The sequence below is a fragment of the Kogia breviceps genome, chromosome 11, assembly GCF_026419965.1.
Source record: "Kogia breviceps isolate mKogBre1 chromosome 11, mKogBre1 haplotype 1, whole genome shotgun sequence".
Classification (NCBI taxonomy): Eukaryota; Metazoa; Chordata; class Mammalia; order Artiodactyla; family Physeteridae; genus Kogia; species Kogia breviceps.
This window is the reverse complement of record NC_081320.1, coordinates 83,237,826-83,263,757: the sequence shown is the minus strand read 5'-3', so window position 1 is coordinate 83,263,757 and position 25,932 is coordinate 83,237,826. Positions and strand designations below refer to the sequence as shown.

The following is a 25,932-nucleotide window of genomic DNA, read 5'->3' as shown; positions in this document are numbered from 1 at the left end:
TACCTGGTCCAAAGTAAGCACAGTGCTGAGTTTGAGAAACTCTGGTTTAGACGAAACAGAAATTGAATAAATCTGAGTTACTTGGGTTTGTGAAAAAGAACAAAAATATGATCAGGTGTAAATTTAAGATGATCCAAAGATGAGTGGAATAAATCGTTTTAGCGGATATAAATGTAGAGTTTGGAAAATGGAACTAGGAAGTGTGCTGTTTGCACCCGCTCTGTGGCCAGGCTTGAGCTTGGTGCAGAGCAGATGCCCAGCGGATGTCTATTTCTTCGTTTGGGTAAGTATCGATTCAGCAAAGTGTTACCAAAGCCCTCTAGGTACATGGCAGGCCCTGGGCTGGGCTACAGCGATACAGGAGACTGGGAGCCTCCTGGGTTAGACGTGAAGAACCAACTGCAACTTGGGGATGTTATTGTCAGAGAGAGAGGAATGCCCTGACCTCTGACCTAGAGAGTGCAGGGAAGGCTACTCAGTGCAAGGACATTTGAGCTGGGCTCTGCAGGGTGAGTAGGAGTTTGCTGAGGAGCCACAGAGTGGGGAGAACAGCTCTGTTTCCTTGGGAAGGAGGAAACCATTTGAATGAAACATGAGGCATGTGGGCCTGCTGCAAGGTGAGCCCTTCCCTCAGGCAAACATGGCTTCACCACTATCAAATAACTGTGGAAGGCCATGGGGGCCCTGTCTCCACATCTGTTAGGGAAAAATAGACGCTATCTAGGCCGGAGGCTTTTCCAGTCAGGGAAGTGTCCTGACATAAGGTCAGAGGTGTCGAGCCTGAATTTCCTGACTCCTGGGAAGGTTGCCGCATGGGGCCGAGCGGGGTCCTGAACAGCAGTGTCCCAGCCCTGTGACCCTGCAGGAAACCAGCTGTGAGAATGGAGTCCATTTGTGGTCATTGAGGAGACCTCGGCCAGGTTCTGGCTTTAGCCTGGGTCCCTGGGAAAGGCAGAGGTGTGCCTGGATTTTCCTCCTGAAGGCCTGCAGTTTCTCAAGCGATGCCCTCCCCCAAGCAGCAGACGGCACCCTCAGCCCTCACCACCCCCAGGACGGACACCAAAACACAGGATGCAGGCGCCTCGTTTGGCCAGGGTGCCCAGCTGACTTCTGGCTTGGTCTGATGTGTGCTCAGGCATCTGATTGAGATGGGGGTCCCTCCCTGGAGCCCAGAGTCACGATGCTGTGTCTGGGGTGGCAATCCAAGGTGGCAGACACAGTGCTAGGCAGAGGCAGGGCAGTCAGGGCCCTGTTCTGTCTACAGTACTCTCTGTGATCTTGGCCCTTTTCATATTGCGGCCTCAGTATCCTCCTCTGTAAGATGGAGAGATTGAACTAGAAGGTCTCTGAGGCCCCTTAACCTCGATGTGGCCTCAAACAGCTGCAGCGAACAGCAGTGGGTACTGGGCCTTTTACCCCTCACTCCCTAAGCATCAGGGCCAGTGGTCTGGAAGGACCCCGAAGAGGTTCAGGTGCCCATGACGGCAGCTGAGCAGAGAGCGTGCGCACACAGAACCTGACTCTGGCACGTAGCACCCGGGCCAGGTCTTTCTCCAGGAGCTTCAATGTCCCTTGTGTAAGATGGGATTGATGGTGACAACTTCTGACAGTGTGAGAGTCAGAAGAGATGACTGCACCAAAAACATTTACAAGAGCGCCCGGCATGCAGCGAGTGCCACCACGGGCTGGGGCTGGAAGGAGGTGGCCCTGCCCTGGGGCTCTGGCCTGGGAAACATCTGGCACCAGGCCTCAGGGGGTGCGAGGTTCACTCACAGGCACTGCTGGGAGTAGTACAGGAAGACCTGGGGTGCTAGTCCTTTCATAGGGTGGCCCCTGGCCAGACCTGTGTCTGGCTGGGATCTGGATTGGGGGTTCAGAGGGGGCAGCAGCACACGCCAACAGGCTGCGGGTCGAAACGGGCGGGCCAAGGTCACGCCGGCTGGTAGCCCTTTGTGTCCCCTTGACTCCCAGCTTCTCCTGTTGGGCCCCATGGGGCCGGGGCCCAGCCTCTGCCACGGTTCGGAGGCCCCTTCCCCACCTGGGGCCCCGGGCGCTGACCTCGTTGTAGTAGGGGCAGTTAGTGGACTCCTTCATGGAGGTGTACTTCTTGTCGTCGCCCACCTCCACGCACACCACGGGGTCCACGTTCAAGCCCACCAGCTGCCGAGCCTCGATCACCGTGATGCTGACCTGCGGGCGGGCAAGAGGGCGAACGAGAAGGAAAGCGGGTGAGGTTGGGTCTGGTCCTGCAGGAGTCGGGGCCTGGGCAGCGGGCTGGAAGGTGCCGGGAGCCAGCACCGGATTTGGATGCCAGTCTGCCTGCCGTACATCCGCTGGTGATCCTGGGCTCTTTCCCCTGCTAAGCCTCACTGTCCTCATTTGTAAAGAAGGGGCGTGGCTAGATCACCTCCAAGTAGGTGTGCAGCAGAATTATCAGGTGGGAGGGGAAGGATGGTGGGTAAAGACCCTGAGGCCCCTGGCCACACTCCAGACCAACCCAGTGCAGTCTTAGGGGAGGGGTGGAAGGAGTGGCGTCCAGCATCCATATTTTTAAAGCTCCCGGGTGATTCCGTGCGCTTCAAGTTCTCCCCGGCATCAATGGCTCTGCCTCACCGAGGGCTGCAAACCTACCTCCCAGGTTTTGTGTACTCCGGGATTAAGCTTTCTAAGTCTCCATGAACATGCATTTAATTTTCTGCTCCAGCATTTCTCATTTTAAGCCTGCAGGCCTCTGGCATCTTTTTTATTTCTGGAACTTGGCCCCCTTTCTACATTCCTGGCTCCCCTTCTTTTGTTTAATTTCTTTGAATGCCCAGTGAGGCTTTGGTGCCCACCTGAACACACCTTTTTTGCCTTGATACTTGTATGTTGTGTGCATTCTGCATCTTTTTCAGTGGCGTCCACCTCTCTGGAATCTTATTTCTATACTGGGAAGCCCTTTTTCAGTTGTTCATCCATTCAACAAATACTTGCATATACATACATATATATATATATATATATATATATATATATATATATATATATATATATATAGAGAGAGAGAGAGAGAGAGAGAGAGAGAGAGAGAGGGAGGGAGAGACGCGCGTGTGTGTGTGTTCGTGTATGTGCTTTGTGTACATACTCTTCCTGAACTCTCATTGTAAGCCATCAGTTCTTGCTTTGGATCTGGAGGTTGGGCCATGATAGATAGGAAGAGGCACAGACTCGGGGCTGCTGGAATGGCATTGAGACTCAGTTTTATCAGCTATGAGTGGAAGACACTACCTATCTATAAGTGTGTGTGACGGTTGAATGAGATAATGTGCATCAAAGTGCTTCATAAACAGTAGACAGGTCTAGGAAATGTGAGCTCTTGTTATAAATGGCTTCTCAAATAGAATTTACTTTCAGTTAAGTGGCTGGTGTCCCAAACAGATAGGGTCGTGTGTGAAGCTTAGTATTGTTTCATTTAAGTCTCTTGAACTTGCATTTTAACAAAATAGCTTATGTTGAGCTAGTATTAGCATTTGCCTCAGCACTCTTCTAATGAAACTGTATGAGTTGCTTTTTACGATTCTCATCTTGGAGAGTTGGTATTTTAATTGCTGTGCTTTGATGCAACTACTAAATATGATTTTACTCAAGAGAATCATTCTCCCTTTTCATGAAAAAGAATAGCCATGAAAATTATCATCTACTGCATCCATCAGTTATTTATATATCTTATAAATATCCGGAGGGCCAAGAAAAATCCACACAACAAAACTAACGATGTTAAAAAAATAAAAACCCCGATGACAACGAGAACGTCCCCAAGCAAGTATATAGAACTGGAAACTGAACATTTACTAATTGAAGTAATACTTGAACTATGAAAACAAGCATTACTATGTGGAATGAGGTTCCAAAGGGAATGGAGCTGAGAATCTGGAGCTCTGAAGGAGTTCAATAATCATTGTTTCTTCAGGGAGCTAAAAGGGAAATAGAGCCAGCTCTGAGAAGTTTACTGTGAAGAGAGTAAAGAGACACTAGAAGTCCTTCCAGAACATTCTTTGTGCAGTAGTTTATAGAGTTTTAAGCTCTATGAAACTTTATACCAAAGATTTTTTTTAAGAGCTCTTTTTTTTTTTTTCCCCAAAACTAACCCATCTCTTTTCCTCCATTAAAAAAAAAAAAAGATTTTCTGTAACTCAAGACTGGCAAGTAGACAAACACAGTTTTGGTATAATAAGGTAGTAAAGATATGCCATCAGGAGATTAACTTTTGCAGTGTTAGAGGTTGGCTGGTTTTTATGTTTTTCACCCAGGGACTCAGCCATAATGATAGCCTTTTTGCCCCCTGCTCCTTTTCAGGACCCAGAGTTTCTACCTTCTTCCGCTGAGCAGAGCCAGTAATGGTGGACGACCCTATAGCTGGAAGCTCTGACGCCAGGCGGGAAGCAGGTAGGGAGGGGAGGGCACAGGGCTGAAAGGAGAAAAGGGTGGGGCAGGGGGAGGAGGCTCCAGTTCGTGCTATTTGCAGGCTGAAGGATGGCCTGAGGGGTACCCTGAGAGTGCACAAAGGAGGTCTCGGGCCTGGCGTTGGTGGGGGAGGAGAATGCCAGCCCTGCTCCCCCACCCCCCACCCCGGGTGCTCTATGGAGGGGGACGTATCATTGGGACTTGAAATTAAAAGAACAAAACATTAAACTCTGAAGAAGGGGATTTCAGTCATCAGCAGAGGACTCACTCCATCTTTCCATGATGGAAGAGGGGGAGGCAAATAGAGCCACTAAGGGACCAACTGACCAGCTGACCAGGGAAACTCTTTCGGTGACGGACTATTCCATCCTCTCCTTCCAAGATAAGGGACATAATCCCCAGGTGACTTCATGAAACTCATCGCAAGGAACACTGCTGAGTGTAAATCTATACCTCTGTGCTGGGAGAACCCAAGGGTCATGGTGCTTTGTGACCTGCTTTCTGAGGGATCTGATCGGGCTGCAAGAACATCGCTGGGAGCTGGAGATGAGAGGTGGTGGACCCTTTAGTACTGCTCTTCTGAAACCTCCTTTATGTTCCCTCGTCTCCAGGTGACAGAGATGTGACATGACCCGTTGTGCATTTTGAGAAGATCACTCCAGTGGTGACGCAGAGCATGAAGTGGAGGGGGCAATATGAGAGCAGGGAGATCAGATAGGAAGTGGCTGCCATATTGCACTTGAGCTGGATAAATGACGTGGAGGTGAAAACTGGAGAGATGTTTGGAGGTGAAAATGTATATGGTCTTGGTGGCAGGGAGCGAGGGTAGAGAAGAGACTCAAGACTCTGTGACCCGCCCAGAACATCCCTGCCAAGTGCCAGGCACCAAGCTTTGCCCACTCTGATGGGGAAACTGCATGTTCACAGGGAGGAAGCTGCAGCTTCTTGCTTTTGAGATGCCAATAATCGGGAAAGGGTTTTCGCATTACATGCATTCTAAACAGAAGAAACAAAGGGCCTGAGTACACCATGGTCTTTTCACCTTGGGACCTCCTTTCAGTGCTACCCAATCTTTAGGATGGTTCTGAGCCCTGAGGATCCTTGCTGAATCTGAGTTCAGCTAAGTGTCTCTGGCTGAGGTCTTTCTAACTCAGCAAAGCCAAGTTCTCCAAGAGAGTGAAGTCCTTCTGATAGGTTTTCTTGCTTTATACATTGTACTTATTGAAAGCAAGAATAATTCCACATTTGCCTCCTCGCAGCTCTCTCTCCAAGTGTGTTAACACTTACAGTTGAGATGTGAATCAACCTGTCAGGGAATACTGTGTTACCAGGTCCAATACAATTGTTTTGTTCAGTTCAGAATGTTTACAAAGTCTTTGGAAGCTGACTGTCTGGTTCACTTAATAAAAGTCTCTGTTAGGAAGTGGTTTGAAAGAGCTTTTGAAAACATGCAGTAGATAGTAAGCTAAAGATGAACAGGGACCAGAGGGAGAGACTGTTCAAAAGGCTTAATTAGAGAGAAATTAGTTGCTCTGACTATGGGGTAGGACACCCTCAAGTTTGAACCCTGTTTCCAGCTTTGAATAACTGTGTGACCTGGGGCAAGCTTCTTACCCACCCTGGGCCTCAGTTTCTCGTCTGTGAAATACAGTAATACCTATATTTGGGTGGGTGTTAAGATTACATTAACTTAAATGGAAAACATACCTACCTAGCCTAGTGCCTGGCACATAGTAAACCTTCAAAAAAATAACAGTTACATTAGAAGCAACAATAACGATGGTACCATTTTCTATGTGCCTTTACATGGCGGGCTCGTGACACTGTAGATTGAATGGTATCTGACTATGGGGGTCTTTGTTCTTTGGAAGTTTTGCTCTTCTTGGAACACAGAGGAGCAAAGTCCTGAGCCGAGCGTCCTGGAAAAGCCCTCAGAAGTGTTAGGACATTCTGTGCTTGGGTTTTGGCAGAGAGGTGAGGAGGTGACATTCCCAAACCTCCAAGGAGCCCAGTGGTGTGAGGCTGTCTGAATCCACAGGGCCAGGTCCGCTTGACACTGCCTGGGGCTATTTTTCAAGCCCCTGGGAAGATGGTCACCGACCGGATGAAAACAAACGGAAGCAAGGATTCAGAGAGACAGGTGCATCCTTGAGGAAATATGACCAGATGTACCTGATACAAAGAAAGCTGGTGTCAAGTCCTCAATATTATCACCTGAGTGAGGTGAGGTGGGCTGTCCTTAAAGAAGGGAGCGTGAGGCCTTGGAACTGGGCATCAAAGATAAAGCCCTAACCCGGGAGAAGGGTTTGCTCTGATTCTGGGGCCTGGCGCTGGACCTAGGCAGGAAGTGCAGTGGTAGTCAGGTGAGGTCTCCTGAAGGCTCTGCCCTCCCAACCAGCCAGCACACTCACTCAATCCTAGGAACACCCAGCAGTCTTTTCACCTACAACTGGGTCTTGATAGCTCCTAATGAAGGGTCCAGAGGAATTCGTGGTCCTTGGGCCCTTCTTGTTTGCAGTTTATAAATAAGTACTAGGTACTTCCGGCTTGTACATTTGCCTATTGTGAGTTACGTTAGTGTAACTCAGTCTCTCAGGCTCCGATCAACTCTTGGAAAAGAGACAAAATTGAGGGTGTGGCCCCGCAAAGCTGAGGATGAGGCCCTAGGCTGGGAGGGCTGCACTGGGTCCTGCTGTTCACGTGGCCCTCTCCCCACAGTTACCAGCCATGCTCATGCCCCATCCTGCCTGCACTGTGGCCACATTAGCAATCTTATAGCTGCAAATCTCTCCCTGTCTCGGCCATTTGGTCTCCAGTTTTAGAAACATACAAATAAAAAAATTAAGTGTTAATTTCAGAAAATACAGAGAAGCAAAAAGAAGAAAAAAAACACCCACATTCTCAGCATCTATAGATAGCCAGGATTGACATTACTTCCAGCATCAAAATAATACAAAGCAACAATTTTTAAAAAACACACCAAAATATCTATCTTTCTTCAGAGACACTTATTTAAAAAAATTTTTTTTGGATGCTCTTTGGTCTTTTAATGGTTTTTCCAGGTCCCTCTCACTTTATAAAGACCGAAAAACAAATACCGTATGCTAACACATATATATGGAATCTAAGGAAAAAAATGTCATGAAGAGACTAGGGGTAGGATGGGAATAAAACACAGACCTACTAGAGCATGGACTTGAGGATATGGGGAGGGGCAAAGGTAAGCTGTGACGAAGTGAGAGAGTGGCATGGACATATATACACTACCAAACGTAGGGTGGATAGCTAGTGGGAAGCAGCCGCATGGCACAGGGAGATCAGCTCGGTGGTTTGTGACCACCTAGAGCGGTGGGATAGGGAGGGTGGGAGGGAGGGAGACACAAGAGGGAAGAGATATGGGAACATATGTATACGTGTAACTGATTCACTTCGTTGTAAAGCAGAAACTAACATACCATTGTAAAGCAGTTGTACTCCAATAAAGATGTTAAAAAAAAAAAAGACCATTACAAAATCCTAGGAGGGCTTTGACTAGCGTAAGCAGAGTTCTCAAGTTGCTCTTTGGGTCTGTACTTCTCTACTTATAACACTGCTGTGAGTGCTTTCCAGGAACAAGCTTACTTTGGTAACATATATTCAGCTTGTGGTTCTCTATGACCTTCAGATCCATGCCTTCACAGAGTCTGTAACGCACACCTGGCCAGAACCCCCTACTAGACAGAGTGGGAAAGGCACGAGGCCTCTAGCTGCCCCGCCTACCTGGTAATCCATGGGCCGCCCGGCACTTGGCTCCATCTTAATGTCTGGCTTGGATCTGAGGAGGAGAATGTACTGTCAGGCTGGGTGTAAGGGGACTGCTTGCAGGGGAGGAGGGCACTGGCAGTGGTTAGACCTTGGAGAAGGGCAGAATCATGATCTTCAAACACTCCAGGGCTGCCAAACAGAATGGGGGTCAGCTGTTCTCAGAGGCTCCAATACAGAGGACTAACCAATGGCAGAAGCGATAGGTAGACAGACATTAGGTCAACAGGTTCAAGTGTGGACTGGGCAGCTCCGTGATTCCCCTTTGCCCGGAGGTGTTGAATGACCTGGGAACAGCCTCCTGCCTTTGCAGGGGGAGAGGTGAGGGAGACATCCAGGAAAAGAAGAAAGGGGCAGGGTTAGGAAGGAGCTGTCCATGGGCCCTGATTCTTCCCCTCCCAAATTCCAAACATAACAAGCTGGGTCCTGCCTGACCTGGTGAAGGCAGCTGGGGCTGTGGGGTTCCTGCCCACTCACCGCTTGTTGGAGACGTTGGTGGTGAGAGCTGTGACGGAAGCTAGCGACACGGAGTCAGGATCCAGCCCATCCCCCAGCCGAAAGGCCAGGCGGTCAAGGTCCTCCATCTCCAGTACTGCCGGTTCATCTGGGGAAGAGGGAGGGCCAGTTAGGTAGGCTGGATGGTGGGATAGTGGCTGTATTTCCCTCTTTGCTTTGCCATCCAGGAAGCTGAGTCCAATTCCAGGTTTACGTGGTAGCAATCTGCTTAGAATGTTATGGTCTGCATATCTGCGGTGTTTCTGGCCTAATCGTGATCTCTGATTTTAACTGAAATTGCACCTGGTCTTGCTTTTGAATTTTAATTGAATGTAACTCACTTATGCAAGCACTGAATATCCTTCGTGGAAGAAGTTCAGGAATAAAATAATCCATACTTATGTACCTCCTGTACCAGTAGCTACCATTTACTGAGTGGCTATTATGTGCCAGGCACAATGCCAGGCACGTTATACATATGTCTTTAGTCCTCGTAATCCTCATACCCCAGCCTGGAAAGATAGGCACTATTCTCATGTAACCAGATGAAGAAACTGAGGCTCAGGAAGGAACTTATCCATGTAAATCAGCTGATGGAATTCAGCACCTAACTCTGTACTGATGTGTATTAATCCAATGAGATGAAGGAATGACGACGATTCAGAGAAGCCACCCAAGGATGGTGGGTTTGAGTCTCAGCCGGCAGCTCCACCCTCTCCAATCTAGGAAGGCAAAAGGCACAGCTGCAATTCGCACGGGGGCAAAAGCCAAAGAGAGAGATTCTGGGGCCAGTGGGCTGCACAGGGGATTCTGGGGAGGGAAGCCAGGAGCCCTGAGGATGGGTATGTGGGTTAGAAAGCTACACACAGCTCCCCTAATACACTCCATTTCTCCCCTGTATTCCAACTGTACTCCCTGCCTCCTCTTCAATAGCTGTCTTGCACCCTCCCCAGCCTGGTGCTCCGGCGGCACCAGCGCCACAGGCCACTCCAGTCTTCCAGGACCCACCCTGCCTGTCTCCCCCAGGGCCGTCCCTGCAGCCTCGTGAGAGGTCACGGGGAAAAGGCAGGAGAGCGAGTCCTGCCACAGAGCAAGCATTCTCAGGACTCTGATTTTTCCCCCAGAAATAGGGAATTGGCCAAATAACTTTCTTTTTTTTGTTGTTGTTATTCCCGCCTCTAATTAAAAATCTCTAGGCTTCTGTGTGGAGAAGAAAGAATGAGAGCAAAGAGGGCAGGATAAGGCCAACGGACTGAGGGGCTCTGCTGCTCCGTTCTAGACCGGAGGAAATGCGCTACCCACCTTCACCCCTTGGGGCGCCTCCTTCCGGAGGACCACTCTCAGGACCCGGCTTCTCCGCCAGCCAATGAGAGGCCAGGCCCCTTCCAGGTGGATCCGCCGGCCAATAGCAGGAGAGCCCGTTGGGGCGCTGCCCGCGGAGAGGAGGGGTTTGGTCGCCGGAGGGGAGAGAGGGGCCGCCTGGACCTTGGGCAGGGGCACGCATCCATACCTTGTCTTTGGGGTTCCTCTTTGTGAGACCGGTTCTTGCCGAGCTTCATGGCGGAAAACACGCTCTTCCCGGCTCTGTGAGAGGGGGCCACCAGAATGAGGTGAAAGGAGATGGACGCCAGGAGGAAGACACACAGACATAGAAGAGCAAAACCCGAAAGAACACGTAAGGGAAAGGGAGATACAAGCTCCAGCCCCTCACCTACTGGTCCCGAGATATATTGGGGGCCAAATTTCCCAAGTTGGGAGCCGTGAGGGGGAATTAGGGCAGAGGTAACCCCACCACTTCCTCCTCCCCCATGTCTTCACACCACTCGGGAGCAGGTCGGGGACGGCGACCAGTAAAGGCGGCCTTCAGGTGGAAAGAACCGTTTCAACTGGAGCCCCTCGGGGTCCTGATCCCAGCTCCCTCAGTCCAGTCTTAGAGCTCTGAGCTCCGCCAGTGCCACCAAGTTCATCCTCCCCGCCCGTGCACCCCACCTCGGCCGAGGGGAAAGAAAACCAGGCAACCAGAGATAAAGCATCAGAACAGAGGGCCAGAAACGGGACGCAGAGGCACAGAGACTGATGAGCTGTTAGGAAGTGTGGTTGAAACTAGCTGCTTAGTTCTCAGATGGCTCTGGTGCTCGAAGCCTGCCTTGTCTTTCCCAACCTCTCTGTGCCTTTGGATTCTCCTTGGTCCCCAGTGAAAAGAAGGAGATGGGCCCTTTCCCGTCTCTATCTTTGGTCCTGGCTTTGCTCCTTCTGCCGGTGCGCTCTCACTACAGAACCTCCCCCCCACCCCCCGCCCCGCAACCAACCCCCAGGAACGTATGGCAGACTCCATAGTTCCTACCTCTTCCTCTGGTTGGTGTGGCCTTGTGCCCCCAGGAGAAGGGCCTTGCAGTCAGGGGGGCTGAGGGCAGGGGGCAGGGGGTCCTCCCTGTCCCCTCAGTGATGTCCCCGCAGCTGAGCTTGTGATCCCCGGTCCAGGAGGGACCGGGAGTAGGATCAACAGGCGGTAAAGTGCAGTATTCCATTACCCCATCAATACTGCATGAGCTGGACACCCGACTCCGTCCACTTCCCATTCTCCCTCCTCCTGGCTGTGCCCCTGTCATCCTGGGCCCCATCCCTAGGTGGGGTGGGGTGCACATTCCAACCCTGAGCTCACCTACAGCAGCAGAGCCCACCCATCTTTGGGTCAGGCATCTCCTTGTGGAGGTTTGGCTATGGTTCCCCGAGAACCCCTGTTCTCTTTTTTTAAAAACATATTTAAAAAATAATTTAATCTCCACAGCAAGCTTTGAGGAGGATACTATTGACCACAGTTTACAGTTGAGGTTTGAAGCAGTTAGAAAAGCTTTATTCCGTTGACCACATCTTATTATCTGTAATGAAGAACCCCTATTCTTTATGCTGGGTCATGTGAGATTGGGGAAAACCTTTCTGTCCTTGTAGAGATGGCCTAGAAATCTCAAGCCCCTCCTCCTGTCAACCTGGCCCTATCCTAGCTCCAGGCCTTTTCTTTACTCTTCATATGCCTGGCAAGACATGAAGAGGAATGTGTCTGTGTCCCGGTGAGAGAGCAACTGAGGACCACCTCTTTCACGTGGCACCAGCTCACAGTTTACGAAACACTGGCATCTTCATGATTTCCTAAAAAGGCACGAGGCGGGTGAAAGAAGGCTGGGGTAGCACTGATCTCTTCACACTATGCAGCATCATGTTATCCAGGACATATCAACAGGAGGAAAGGGAAAGAAGGCACTCTAAAAAAAGAAAACTGATGTCTTTGGAGTTATCTTTAAAAGTTTCTCCCCAACAAGAGATTATATAACCTTTCTTGAGCCACTAATCTGGGCCAAAGGCTCTTCCAGATGTTTGCTCATTGCATCTTCATAGCAGTCCTGGGAGGGACGGATGCGTCTCCTCGTTCAACCCATGAAAAACCTGACGTTCAGAGAGCTGGGATTGAAGCTACCACCTCCCAGGCTGGCAATACTTCCACTGCATCCTCGCTGCTGTGGGATTGCGCTTCTCTGGGGGTGTGAATCCCTTCCTGACCATTTGGAACTTTGGCAGGAAGTCTCCATGGGGCCAGTGCAGCTTGCAGATGGGGACGTCATCTGTGAAGAGTCCCATGGACAGGGCCCATGTTTACAGAGAGGGGGCTCATTCAAAGTAATGTAAGCATCAAGACATGTTGGGAAGAGAAGGCTATAAATATTAAATTACTGGTGACCTAACACTGCACCAATCAATGAGCCCATTAAAAAAAGTCGTATGGTGGTGAGAAAGGAACCATCCCGCCTGGCTTACAATGAACCATCCTGTGCGATTTCTCCCTGCTTGGTGGCCTTGAGGGCAGGGGTGCCGGCCATACTCTGACTCTTGCAACAGAAAGTGAGCCTGGTGTGGGCCCTCCTCTGCTTCCTGTCCCAGCGTTTGGGTTTCCTTTCCTCCTAGCCTTGCTGCTCTCCTGTCTTACCCAGGAGGGCCCTGTGCTGACCGGGTACAATCACTTCTTGGCCATTCCTGGGCTGTGTCAGCCTTAGAGCCCCCAGCCCCAGTCCGTGTGTGACTTACACGCTGCCGTCACACAGTCTGTTCCAGCCACACAGCTCCAGTCCCATCCCTGCCCCCTCTGCCCTGATGTCCTGCAGGAAAGTGCTCTGGGGTGGCAGGTCAAAGCCACGTATGGGGTCAGAGCAGGCCCTGCCTGCAGAAGCCAGCCACTCTGCATTCTGATACCGGATCCGGTCCTGCTGCCTGAGGCCCAGAGGGGGTTTGGGTAGCAGGCAACTGCGGATTTCTAATGCTGGTCCCAAGGACCCATCCAAGTGGCGAATGGCCTGGGGTTTCCCTTGGGCAGTTATGGCCCTTGAATTTGAAAGTCACTCTAGTCCTTAAAACAAACATATTTGGAAGCAAAGATTGAGACTTAAAAAAATCTATACTTATCAGACCGTTGCCTACCAGACCCTGAAGCAATTCAAAGGAGAAACCTCTCTCCCCAGACCCTGCATGATTTTAACCGTGTCAAGTGGATAAGTTCATTGGTGGGATTCCTGTGTACCTGGGATTATCTCAAAATGGTGACATCCCTTTATAAAAAAATGCATACTGGGCTTCCCTGGTGGCGCAGTGGTTGAGAGTCCGCCTGCCGATGCAGGGGACACAGGTTCGTGCCCCGGTCCGGGAAGATCCCACATGCCGTGGACCAGTTGGGCCCGTGAGCCATGGCTGCTGAGCCTGCGCGTCCGGAGCCTGTGCTCTGCAACGGGAGAGGCCGCAGCAGTGAGAGGCCCGCGTACCGCAAAAAAAAAAAAAAAAAAAGAAAGAAAAAAAAAATGCATACTATGTAGGGCAAGTGTAATTCCCAGAATTCTTACTGTAGGCTCTGCACGTACTCATTTCTCTTCAGTGACTATAGCTCTTCATTCCTGAACTGTGGGCAGCAGAGCATGATGTCATCAGCTCTCGCTGCCCTTTGTAATTTTCTAATTAACGACACATCAGAATTCACTGCCCATCCGTTGCCCATCACGCCTGCTTCTCTTGGCAAAGGGTAAAGGTTATTTTTGAAATAAATGTTAAATTAATCAGGGAATTTTGAAGATTATCCACGTGTATTAAAGACAGACTTCAAAAAAAGTAAATTGTTGATTAGGTTACAGACTTAGATTTCAAAAAAGGTAAATTGTTGATTAGGTTACTGATGTACTGATTTTCTTTGTTTTAAAGTCTGCATTTGGTCTAGATGGTTCTCCAATTACTAAAGGTATAATATGGACAGAAACAGACAAAGAAAAACAAGCCAATAATCAACTTGGTGAAAAACCACTTTGCAACCGAGTGGCTCCTTATTCGTGGCTGCCTGAAAGCCTGAGAAGCAGGAGCCGGGGAGGTGGGCCTCTCAGGACCCTCTGAGGGTTGATGTTCACATTTGGGCCTCCCCATTGCTGGATTCATGACAGTCAGAATGATATGCACACACAATTTAGATAGCTATTTCTCTCTAGAGAGAAGTCTAGTTAGTTCACTCATTTTAAACTCTTTTTTCATTTATGGACCTAATGATTTCTTTGCTGGTTCCATGGCTAAGAATGTCTTTGTGGTTGGGTAATGCACCTGGCGTCCTAGGGGAGAGCTTGGAACTATCCGGTGATGACTTGGAAACATTCGCCAAATTAAATTTAGTGAGCTGGGTCTCAGTCAGGTCTCTGTGTTATTGTGGAGGTTGTGACTTAGAGGGGTGGGACTGGAAATGAACCGCAGGCCATGGCTGCCTGGGGCTTCTGCCCTCCACTACCTGCAGTGGAAACTGTCACGGCTCATTAGCTCAGGCCTCAGGTAATTGGGAGAAACAAACTCCTACCTAAGAGACACAGGGTTTATGGTTTTCTCTTTCCTCTTGTTTCTCCTCAGGAGAGCTAGAAACTAACCAGTTTTGCCACACAATAACCCTTCAGAGATTTAAAACTGCTCCCACAGCCTTTCTTCTTCAGGCTAAAGAATTTCAGCTTGTTTAATCTCTTCTTAGAAATCCCATTTTCCTACCCTTTCAATCATCCTAAGGCTCTACACATTAAAATAAGAATGAATGCCAGTTTACTCATCTCATCTGCGAATTGGAAATGGCAGGACATTAGGATGGGGTTGTGCAAGGGAACCAGCATTTACTGTGGGCCTAGTACATTCTCGCACTGTGAGGCACCCCTTAGTACTGTTGTGTCCAAAGGGATCAGGCCAGCCTGAATCCCTTGGGGGTCCGGCCCAGGACAGACTGGGGAGCTAAAAATCAAGAAGGGTCTTGGAGCATCACCGATCTCAGACAGAGAGCCCGGGAGACCGGCAGGTTGTCTGTGTCTCATACGGGCCTTTTATGTCTGACTGTCCATGCAAAAATCAGACCCTGAGCTCTCTCCCTAAGTGGGACCCCCAGCTCAGCAGTCTGATGTCATCTCCCACACCCCGCAAGATCCTGTTCCCTGGCTCCCTCTCCAAGTCTGGCGCGTGCTCTCTGCCTGAGGCTTCTTCCCTTGCTTGCAACCTGGCAAACTCTCGGATCCTTCAGGTCTCTGGGCCCGAATTTCTCCTCACGGTGCCATTGCCTTGTTGTCATGCTTTTTGCTCATGTATAACAAGCGGGAGTTGGAACTCAATATGCTTTTGTCAAATTAAACTGGGAGTCCCCGGGATCTTAATGCAAGCAGATACCCCCAGCCCACACCAGAGCTCATCACTTCAGACCCCTATATGAATAATACTGCTGTCGCCATGATATTGTCTTGTTGACTAATTTTTAACTTCTTGGGACCACAGTTTTGAGCAAATCTCTTAACATCTCTGGGGCTCAGTTTCCCTATCTGGAAAATAAAGACCGCATTCCTGGCTCTTCAGCTCTTGTTAATGTGTTCGGAGAATTAAATTTAGAACATAGTCAAGAGCTCTAAACTTACGGGGCCTATTGGAAACTCTGGGTTGGGAGTTAAATTCTCTGGGTTTTAGTCCTAGCTCTGCTCCTCTTCTGGAGTCACTTGCTTCCCCTCTCTGGGGCTCAGCTTTGTCATCTGTAAGAATGGGTGTTGGAGTAGAGGCTGCTCCAGTGTGGTCAGCCCTGACTGCCACTGCCCTTGTGAATTCCCTGTGATGCTAGAAGGTCCTTGAGATGATGCCAGCTCTGGGGAGGCTGAAAGACCCACCTGTCACCCCCTGACCTTGAGACTTTCCAATACCTTGTGGCGGCCCCTCCCATCTGGAGTCCTCTGGGGAATGGAGACGGTGAAGACCACCAGAGAGGGGTCATCTCTCCTTAGCTTTCTGGGCTTCATGCTCCGGCCACCCCCTGTGGCCACTCGGTGCCCACAGTTTGTCCTTCTTGGGCCTCCAGCACTGCATGTCCACCAGCCCAGCCCTGCCTTGGCTCTTCGGGAGAGCCATCGGCATCTTGGGCCGTCCCCACACTCCCTCCCTCACAGGGATAGCTCGGGGCCTGCCCCCAGGCATGGGGGACTGAACAGGGAAGTGGAGGAGGAATGGAGATGCTGAAAGGAGGGAGGAGGGAGTGGTAACCAGAAGGCCTGCAGCCACGCTGACACCTCCCTGTGCCCCGCCCCCATGGCCAGATGGAGAGACCTCCCTCACCCTGCCATCACCCGGTGCTGGCTGCACCACTGGTCCGGGCCCCCTGCCATCTGTACCCTGTGCCGAGGACCCTTCCCTCTCACGAGCCGCACGGGCTCCACCCTGGCCTCGGCCACCTACTTGAGCTCACCGTCTCTGCCTCCCTTGGTCTTCTGTCAGCCTTTGCTGAGTGGGGGGAAGAAATGAGGAACAAGGGGATGTGTGTGAGAGGGTGTGAGCCAGAGCCACTCGCAGACTTAACCCCAGGCCCTGCTGACTCCCACGCCCCCCAGGGGCCTCCTTGTCCCAGACAGCCCTCACCCCACAGCCTCTCACTTAAGCAAGCCTAAGCCTGCTGGGTAGGGGCCCCATGGCCCAGGCTCTGCCCTGGGGAGGAGGGGAACTGTGGTCCTGATTCTTGGGAAGGAGCTCACAGGAGTGGGGCTGGTGGCCACTGTCCCACTGACCCCAAGCCTAGGAGAACCTGGGGCCCTGGGGAGGGAGGAGGCCTCAGGTCCCCATTGACCTCCTCCCCCAGGTCAGGGTCTGGTGATTTCTGAATGTGGGTTGCAGGTTCCAAAAGGAATACAAGGTTAGATGAGCCTGGCTACCGTCCAGACCTGGCCACCCTGCTCTCCTCGCCACGCCTGATCCCCTCCAATAAAAGTGGGGGGCCCCCCAGCTCTGAGGGCCTCAGAGAAGAAAGGTGGGCCAGGGAGGTTCTGGGCCTGCAGTTGTAAGCGAGCTACTGCTCCAGGGCTCAGAGCAGGGCTCCTCCTCCTCCTTAGGGAGGCTTCCAGAAAGCCCTTCTGGAATGTTCTCTCAGTGCTTCCCTGATGCTGTGGCAATGAGGATGAGGGAAAGGAAGTGAATAACAATTAGCAATTTTTTCCTCTCCTCACACCCTTTCCTGGCACAGACCTTGCCCTGGTAAGCATGCCTCCAACCCCTCCCAGCTCAGGTCCTGAAGGCCCAGTGGATCACAGCTGTCCTTTCCATCTGGCCACCTGGCCAGTTTGTACTTCCTTTCGAAGGAGTTAACATCAGCGAGGTCTCTGGCTACCGCAGTCGGCTGAGACCACCGAGCAGAGAACAGAGAAGGGGAGACTGTCTCAGCAGCCCTGCTCTGGCCCCGGGCCTGGCTGGGGGTCTGGCCAGGCCTGGGCCCCCACTGGGACCCGCTGAGAGCTGCGTGGGCTCCAATGAGCTTTCGAGAATGAGGGCCGAACGGGAGATTTACTGGCCCCAACCCCACATGAATCCAAGTGGGGCTGCCTTTCTCTGAATTATTGATCCAGGTTTCGAGGGAAATTTGTGTTTTTTGTCTATTATTTTTCAAAGAACTGGGTGACCCTGAAAAGTTTGAAAATCTTTGCAGTAGAGGAACTGGAAGGGGAAGTGTATCACCTGAGAGTGGGCAAGGGTGGGTCAGGAAGGTGGAATCTGCGTACCTAAATGATAACATCTGACCCTTTTTCTCTTTCCCTTTGGGGGTTTGCTCTGAAATGGCAGAGAGGGGTCAGGCTGGCCCAGCGGCGGCCTCCTCGTGCACACAGCAGGCCAGAGAACAGTGTGTACCTGCAACCTGGCAGCCAGCACCTGACACACACGTGCCCTACCCCTCCTCACGCGCTCCAGGCCCCTGGGCCGTCTAAGAGGCTGCACACAGGTCCACACTCACAGTGTGGACATGCAAAAGGGAAAAGACCCTCTTTCTGTGAAAAAGTAATACTCTTGTGATTTTACTACAAGCACTGTTATGACTACAACTAACATGAATAACTGCACGGCCCTGCGGGAGAACTTACACACGCCTTGACATAACGATGCCAGCCGTCTCACAAGGTGGTATCATTATCCTACTTCCCAAACGGGGGAGCTGAGACTCTGCCTGCACTGAGTCACTCAGCCGCAAGGGGTGGGGTTGAGAGGTTTGACCTCATGGTCTTCCTTGTTGCTAGGGGACCTCTCCTTGAAGCCCTGGTTGGGCCTGCCTTTCCTCCTAGAGTGGGGGGAGCGAATCAATATGGCGACCTCTGGGGGACTGAGGGTTTTCTGGGATCTTAGTGCTTTGCGGCGTGAGGCCTCACTTGAGCACTCAGACCCGGGCAGGGAGTGAAGAGGACCCCCCACCTCAGGTGAAGCGGCTGAGTTTGGGAGGGGTCTCCTGAGCACTGCTTCACCCCAGATCTCAGCATGGCCTTGACCCTGGCCCCTCCAGGCTGCCTGGGAGCGGCTGAAGCTCTGGGGCTCAGCCTGGCGGAGGGAGGCAGGGGAGGGGGCTGTGGGAACCCTGCACCCTGGGGGTGAGGCTGGGTGTGTAGACCCCATACACACACGTCTAGGCATACCCCATGGCGCATGCCCCATGCACATCTCTGTCAGAGCCCCCAGGCACGCACACATGCCCGGCTGTCCCCTGGCCGCAGGCATAGGAGGGAGGTGCCTTCTTCTATGGGTCTCCACCAGAGTAGAAGAATGATCCAGAAGGAGAACAAGAAACGTGGCCCGCTCCTCCCTTCCCCCAGGATGAGACCCCGCAGAGAGAAGCCCAGCAGGGACACCAGGAAGGGGGGTTGGGCAGAAGGAGTGCTGGAGGGCCAGGCAGGTGGAGAAAATGAGGGGGAGAGTCACAGAATACAGGGAATCCGCAAAAGCCCCAAGTCTCTGAAGTGCAGTTGTGAGATTAAGGCTGGGTTCCCTTCTTTGTCCTCTCTAACAGGGGGTCCTTTGTCCAGAACCTGGTGGTGTGTGCAGCTCCCCGGTGTCATGGAGAGAGAGAACGTATGTGCAGGTAAGCGTGAGAAAACAGCTGGGCGTGTGTGTGTGTTCAGGTCCAAAGTCTCCTCTCTCTTCAGACAACAGGGCAGCTGTACACTGATACGCAGGGGCCCAGAATCCTCATTTTGTGCTTCTGAGAGCAAAGTGCGCACGGGGTTAGTAGTTCATTCCTCCTCTGCAACACCGATAGCTGGGGCGGGGGGGGAGCGAGGGAGTCCTGTGAGCGAGTGAGACCCCGGCCTGGGCCCAAGCGGCGGTGAAGCTCCGGCTTTGTTGGCAGAGCCCTTGGAGTAGGGCGGGGATGGCCGGAGCTGAGAAGGATCTTGGGCCAAAAGGTCCGACGCTGCTCAGGGTAGAACAAGTTGTGGTGGGGTAACATGGAGACTACGGAAAGGGAGAAGGAAGGAAGGGGACGCTGGGTGAGCACCAGCCACAGGCCAGCACTGCGGTGGGCAGCTCACATGTATTACCTCATTTGCCCCTAACACTCCTGTGAGGCATCAGCAACCCCCATCTCACAGGTGGTAAAGTGGGGCTCCAAAGGGCAGAGCTGGGCTTTGAGCCCTGTGCTCTCCGTGGCACTGCACTGCCTCCTGGGACATCCCCAGGCATATTGTGCAAAGAGCCGGCTGAAATCAGAGGCTGCTGATTTGGAGGCAGGGCCTACAGAAGCAGCCAGAGTGTTTCAGAGGGTCTGACTAGGGCCTGGGCCCGATGGAACCATGGGAGGAGCGGGTTAATGGGAGGGTGGGTGGTGGTGGGTTGGGGGCTGGGGGACTGCTCAGGCAGAGCTGCCAGTGGACATTCCCTGAGGTCCAATGGGAGGAACTTCCGGGAAGATACTGAAGGCCTTGGGAGTGTAGAGGAATGTCTGCAGAGCCCCTTCCAGGGGGTGGTGAGGGCAGATGGCAGGAGCCCAGCCGTGGGGACCTAGGCCCTGCAGGGAGACCTCCCCACATCAGCGTCCTCTGCCCTCCATGGAATGGATACCTCATGCCACCAGTCCTGGGCCTGAGGTTTCTTCCTGCCACTCACTCCGCCAGCCCCCCGGCCCCTCCAGCAAGCACCCCAGGCAGCCACATCAGACAGGGAGGAATGGATTCCCACGCCAGACCCCTGTGGATCCAGACAACCAGGTGAGAGACCATTGCTTACCAGCAATGAAGTGTTCTTGTTGGGAAAACAACGGAGAGGCACCCTGTAGATTGGGCACCTTGACCTACAAAGCGATGTGCCTTCCCAGGAGGGGCTGGAGGGCAGGGAGCAGATGTGGGTGAAGGAGGACTTGACGTGGAGTCAGAGACTGGGCACATACATCCCTTCCTTCTCCCTATTCCTTCGTTGGCCAAATTTTTTTCTGGAGGGCTCTCTGGCCCAGAAGACAATGGCTTCCTCCCAGACCCCAGAGCTGACAGGCCTGGCTGGCTGGCACTTATGTGAGGAGGGTGAGACATAACACCTACGGCTGCGAGGCCCAATCCGGGTTCCCCTTGGAACTGTGCACTCCTTGACCCAGAACTCATTGGCCCATGCAGGCAGCTAGAATTAAACCACAGGAGAAGCCCAGATTCTCTAAACCAGCTCTACCTTCTCTCACCCCTCTGCCCTCCCGCTGCCCCCAGCCTGCTGGTTGCATGGCCAGGCCTGGCCAGAGAACGTGTGGCCGTGGCACCACCCCGAGGCGCCCTCAGGGTCTGGGTTGGCAGCCCCAGAGCAGCCGGGGATCTGCGCACACACCCAGCCCCTCCAAAGCAGGCCGTGGCCCGCAGAAGACAAGGAGCTCTGACTGCGGTCGTCATCCTCTCCCCATTCCCAAACGCTGGGATAAAACTTCTCCTCCTGCTCCTGCTTCCTGCTGCTGCTGGGGAGGTGGGAGAGCCAGGCTATCATGTGAGGGAGCCTAGAGGCACCCTCTCCATCTCCGTATTCCTGGGGCCCAGGACGGTCTGCAGATCCAGGACCAAAGCCCCTCATGCTTGACCGCCTCGTCTCACTGTTCCCTCCATGAACACCCTGGCCCACCTGTGTGGGATGAGAGGGGACCTGGCTTGGCATTGCCTGAGCTGCAGTGACCCCAGACAGGGCTGCCCTCTTGGCCTCCGTAGCTCCAGAGAATTGCTCTCCATACGTGCGACCCACAGGACCTGGAGAATCCCTGGGTCCCTCAGGATGTCAGAGTTGGAGGGCAGCCAGGATCTCAACCCACTCCTGTTACTAGCCCGGAGGGGTTAATGACTTTTCCAAAGTCAGTTAGTTAGTGGCAGTCAGGATGCGACTTAATGAGACTCAGCTCTCCTGATTTGGAGCCAGCATTCCTTTCCCTGCAACTGATGGCTTTCACGTGGCATCCAGTCTGTCCCCAGAAAGCCCTTTCTTACAGCCCACGTGTAGCCGCAGACAAGCTCTTTTCTCTACGGGGACAGAGGATGGGGGCCAGATGGTACCCTTAGTGTCAGCACCCCCACACTCCCCACTGCGTCCTTGTTCCTCTTTCTACCATTTCCAGTCCGATTCCTAACGCTCTGCATTATCCAAGAGCCTGTTCATCACCAGCCCTTACGTGGGGTAGTACTTGGCACCCCAGTTACAGCCTGACCCTCCATCATCCCTCAGCTCTCCCAGAAGCAGGGTGGGGGTTCCCATTGCCCTGAGCCCCCTCGTACAGGGTAGGAGTGACTGGCCAAGGGTCACGAGGCTGGTAAGAGGCAGAACTGGGACTCAGACCTGTGTCTCCTGAGGCCAGATTACATGCTCTCTGTGCGCTACCCAGCCTGGAGTCTAAGGAGAACCATCTCCAAGCTGGCCTGGGCGGTGCCGGCCACCTCTCGGGACCTGGAGTCACAGGTCCAGCAACATTTGCCACAGGCATGGTTCCTTTGGACTTACTATGATTACCCCCACCTGGCTCCCAGGGTCTGAAGCTTGTATATGTCTCGGGGGGCGGTGGTAAGCGGGGGCAGGGAGTGGTTCAAGGGCAAAGAAGGAAAATATATTCATACAATAAAAGTATAAAATTCAATTACCCTAATTTAGCATCTGTGTTTTTTCAGAACAAGTACTGAATCCATTTTACTTGGAAAGGACAGGGTGGAAGGAGAAGGGAGGGAGATGTTTCCAATGGGAGGGGAGCATACCCCCCTCTCTAAACCCACCCCTATCCTTCAGATGCACCGCTGACTTACCTGTGTTTTACACATTATTCCCAGTGACCTAGGAACCTGCAGACAGTGTTTTACCTAGAGTCTGTCTCTCTGGGCTCTGAGAGTAATACAGTTGCGTTTCCTTTTTTTTTTTTTGTAAAAATAGTACATTTGGAACGAGTAGGCCTGGACACAGCATCCTGTCCTCTGTGTGTGACTGGACATTTGCAAGTGTGAATCCTGGACACCTAGGGTGTTGGGATGTGGTCTTCTCAACAGAATAGAGGCCAGGTCCCGACCAGGACCGTTGGCTTCACTCCGGCAGGAAGAAGCCTCCCTCTCTTGGGCCTTCACCGGGCCAGGGCGGAGGCCAGGCTGCCTGGGACTGGTCTGGCACTGCTGGGTCTTGAGCCAGAGAGATCGGGGCCTCCTCCTGTCTGCTTTTCCCATTCTTTGAGGAGGCAGGAGGTCTAGCCTCTTCTACCCATGTTGGAGCCCACCCTCTCAGAACATTGCCTCCCTCGGGGTAGCGGGGAGGCCTGGCCCCTCCGCCTTGATCGCAGACACCCTGCTGCCTCCCCAGTGAGTTCTGGAGTCGGGGTGCAGGGGATGCTGCAGAAACACCTTCCCTCCTCTTGTACGTCTCTCCAGCAACTCAGGTCTGTACTCGGAGCCCAGGTCTAGAAGGGCCTTCCAGGGGAGCAGACCCCAGGCATCCTCCCTGTGTCTTTGGGGGCAGAGGGCCCAGCCTGTTACCTCCGGAAGCTCTTCTCGCCCGGCGGCCGAGAACTGGAGCGGGAGCCAGGGAGCAGCCCATCTGTCTCCTGGCTGTCCTTCTCTTCCTCGTGAAGGGGCTCATCCCCCAGGAAGTCCCCATCATCCCAGGAGCCCACCGTGCCATCTGTGGCCTGATACCGGACCTCCACGCACAGGCTGGTCTGGAGGGAGAGACGGGTGGTGAGCGGCTGGGACGGCAATAAGAATCAGAATCCCGTGTCCTCCGCTGCTCTGTGATTTTACAAGGTACTCTCACGCCCTTAACTTACTGGAGGAAGGCAAGCTGGGTACTATCCTCCCCCCACTTTCCCGTTTTGCAGATTAGAAAAACAGAGGCTCAGAAAGACTGATAACTGAATGGGCTGTGGCTCCAGATCCTGCTGCACGTGGCTCTCCTCCTCCCTGGTGCCCGAGGTGGGGGGCCCACCCCGGGCGGCTGAGCCTGGGCTGGGGCTGGGCTGAGTCCACTGGACACATAATCAAGAGCATCCTCCAGTGTCCGCAGGATGTAGGTCACTCTCTCGTCCTCAGAACCAGGGCTGCCTGCGGGGACCAGGGGTGGTCTGTCTGAAATCAGCTGACTTCCCCTCGCCCCTGAGGGTCTCTCGGGATTTGATGACATGAGCTGAGAATGTCCTTCAGGAGAGGAGCCCAGGCCCTGGACACCCTCAAAGGCGTGAGGTCAGCACTTCTTCCTGCTCACCTGACACCCACCCTCCTAATCTGGAGAGGATGGGAGCTCGAGGTCACCATGGGATTTACTCTGTATCCTTGGCCACAAAGCAAGAAGCCTCCTCTTAGCTCCAGCTTCTCCCCAGTGCACAGGGAACACTCATCCTAGTCCCTTCCTCAGCCCATGTGGCTGCTAGGAAGTCTTCTAGACACGCTTTCCCTTCCTCCAGGTCAGGGGCTGGCTGGCTCCAGCGACCCCCACAGGCAGCCGACACTAGGCACGTGGTCCTCTGAATGCCCAGGCTTCGATTTCCCCAGGGAAGAAGTGTCTTGAGCCACCAAGGCACCGTGGGAATTTCTGCCCCACCCTTGGCACTCCTCAGAGAGGGTTTCTTCCATTCTGGCTCTCTGTGGCTGCAGTCCTGCTTCTGAGGCTATTCTGCTGGGGAACCATAGTATAGCCCCATTTTACACATGGATAAACCGAGGCCAGGAAATAATAGCTACTGATCTTACTTTATATATTTATTGAGCACTTACTATATGCTTAACTGTTCCAAGCACTTTCTGTGCATTCCCATTTAATCCTCAGAGCAGTCCTGTGAAGTCGATACTGTAATTCTGCTCACTTTGCAGATGGTAGGCAGCCAGCCCACAGTTAGTGAGTAGCCTAATGAATGTTTGTACCCAAGGGCTGTGTTCCTCACCACTAGGCTCAACTGCCCAGTGGTGGGCATCAATGAACTCATGGGGACAGACGCGTCAGAGCAGAGCCTGGGGTCTGGGCGTCCGGAATGGTTTAGTTCCTTCCTTTATCTGAGCATGTATTAAGTGCCTACAGACTGTGCGTCATTAGTACATGTGTGTTCCTGTTGGAAGTGCTGGGATGGGATGTGACGGATGAAACAGAAAGAGGGTCCCTGCCCTCACAGAAAGGCTAGTCTTAGATGCCAAGGCAGGCATTCAGAGTGAAGGTCACGCCCAGGAGTGGCCAGCGGGGCTCAGACTGGCTTTCAGATGGCGAGAGACACGTCTTTAGTGATTCCTGAGCTGGGTCCAGATGGAAGGGCCCCTGGGGAGAGGAGGGAGGGCATCCCCCCATCTCCTTCTCTTGTACTCTCACTGCAGGAAGGACTGCAGTGTCCACCGTGGGGCCCTGTCACGCCCCAAGGCTCTGGCCATGGCTGCCAGGCTGAGGGGCTCCAGCAGAGTCTGACCTGAGTCCCGTCCTCCCACCTCACCTCCCCGCCCACAAGGAGCGCTCCCCAGACCACGCTACGTGCAGGGGCAGGGAGGCCAGCGGGCCCCCAGGGGACCCGTGATAGGCAGGTCCGGGGGCTCTCCGGGCGCCCTCACCTGGATGATCGCACTGTTGTCGTCAATCAGCATGTCGGTCACCTCCACGAGCTTCTCCTCCACCACCTTCTGCAGCACCATGCGGAAGGTCCCGATCAGCCTGTGAACGGCAGAGGAGGCGTGCTCTTCAGGGTTTCACATGAAGAGGCCAGAATGAGGGGCATGGCTGACATCCCGAGAGGCTGTGACTGGCAGGCAAGGGGACGAGAGGGCTGGCTCGGGCTCCAGGCTGGGGTTGGAGAGGGCGGCCCAGGAGCTGGGGCCGGCCAGGGTGGCGTGTCCAGGAAGGTCTGTGACCCCCCAACAACTGTGTGTGGTTGTACGTATGACAGCCATTTCCCCGGGAGAGCCTGAGGGCAGTGAGCACCTGCGGGGATGTTCACAGACGGGTCAGTGTGTCCTGGTGGAGCCTCGTGCTCCTCGGGTACAGGCGATCGGGGCTGCTGAGCCCCTGCGGAGCAGCTTCCAGATGCCCAGCATGGAGGCTGTGGGGAAGGACCGGAGGCTCCTGGACACACAGATAGCTCCTCCCCCTTCTGCCTCCCTAATCACTACCAAGGTGTCTACCCCTCAGCGGGCACCGCTGGCTCGTTCGTCTTCTGTTGAGTCAGTAGTGATGCCCCCACACACCTGCTGCATTCTGCAAGCTCCTTGGGGCAAGAACCCATCTGGCTGTGGGATCCCCACCCACCCAGCTGCCTAGAGGGGATCAGCAGGGCAGTGTTGTGATGAGCACAGACCTGGAGTCGGAGAGACAGGATTGGAAACCCAGCTCGGACACTTACTAGAGGGTTACCTGCTTCCCGGGCAGCTGACCTGGGCTCTCAGTCCCAGATTTCTCCTAAGATGA

At 53.1% G+C, this 25,932-nt stretch overlaps 1 protein-coding gene across 1 annotated transcript in view; it reads right to left on the bottom strand.

Annotated features, from left to right (window-relative positions):
* The window catches only part of OTOF (otoferlin), an 89,051-nt gene that overhangs the window by 30,168 nt on the left and 32,951 nt on the right, over positions 1 to 25,932 (bottom strand). Inside the window, exons 4-9 of the mRNA XM_059078548.2 lie at positions 25,083 to 25,182; positions 23,034 to 23,215; positions 10,250 to 10,323; positions 8,722 to 8,848; positions 8,203 to 8,257; positions 2,059 to 2,190 (exon numbers count right to left, since the gene is read on the bottom strand). Of these exons, the coding sequence (XP_058934531.1) occupies positions 2,059 to 2,190; positions 8,203 to 8,257; positions 8,722 to 8,848; positions 10,250 to 10,323; positions 23,034 to 23,215; positions 25,083 to 25,182 (670 nt within the window). The remainder of the gene's footprint in view (positions 1 to 2,058; positions 2,191 to 8,202; positions 8,258 to 8,721; positions 8,849 to 10,249; positions 10,324 to 23,033; positions 23,216 to 25,082; positions 25,183 to 25,932) is intronic.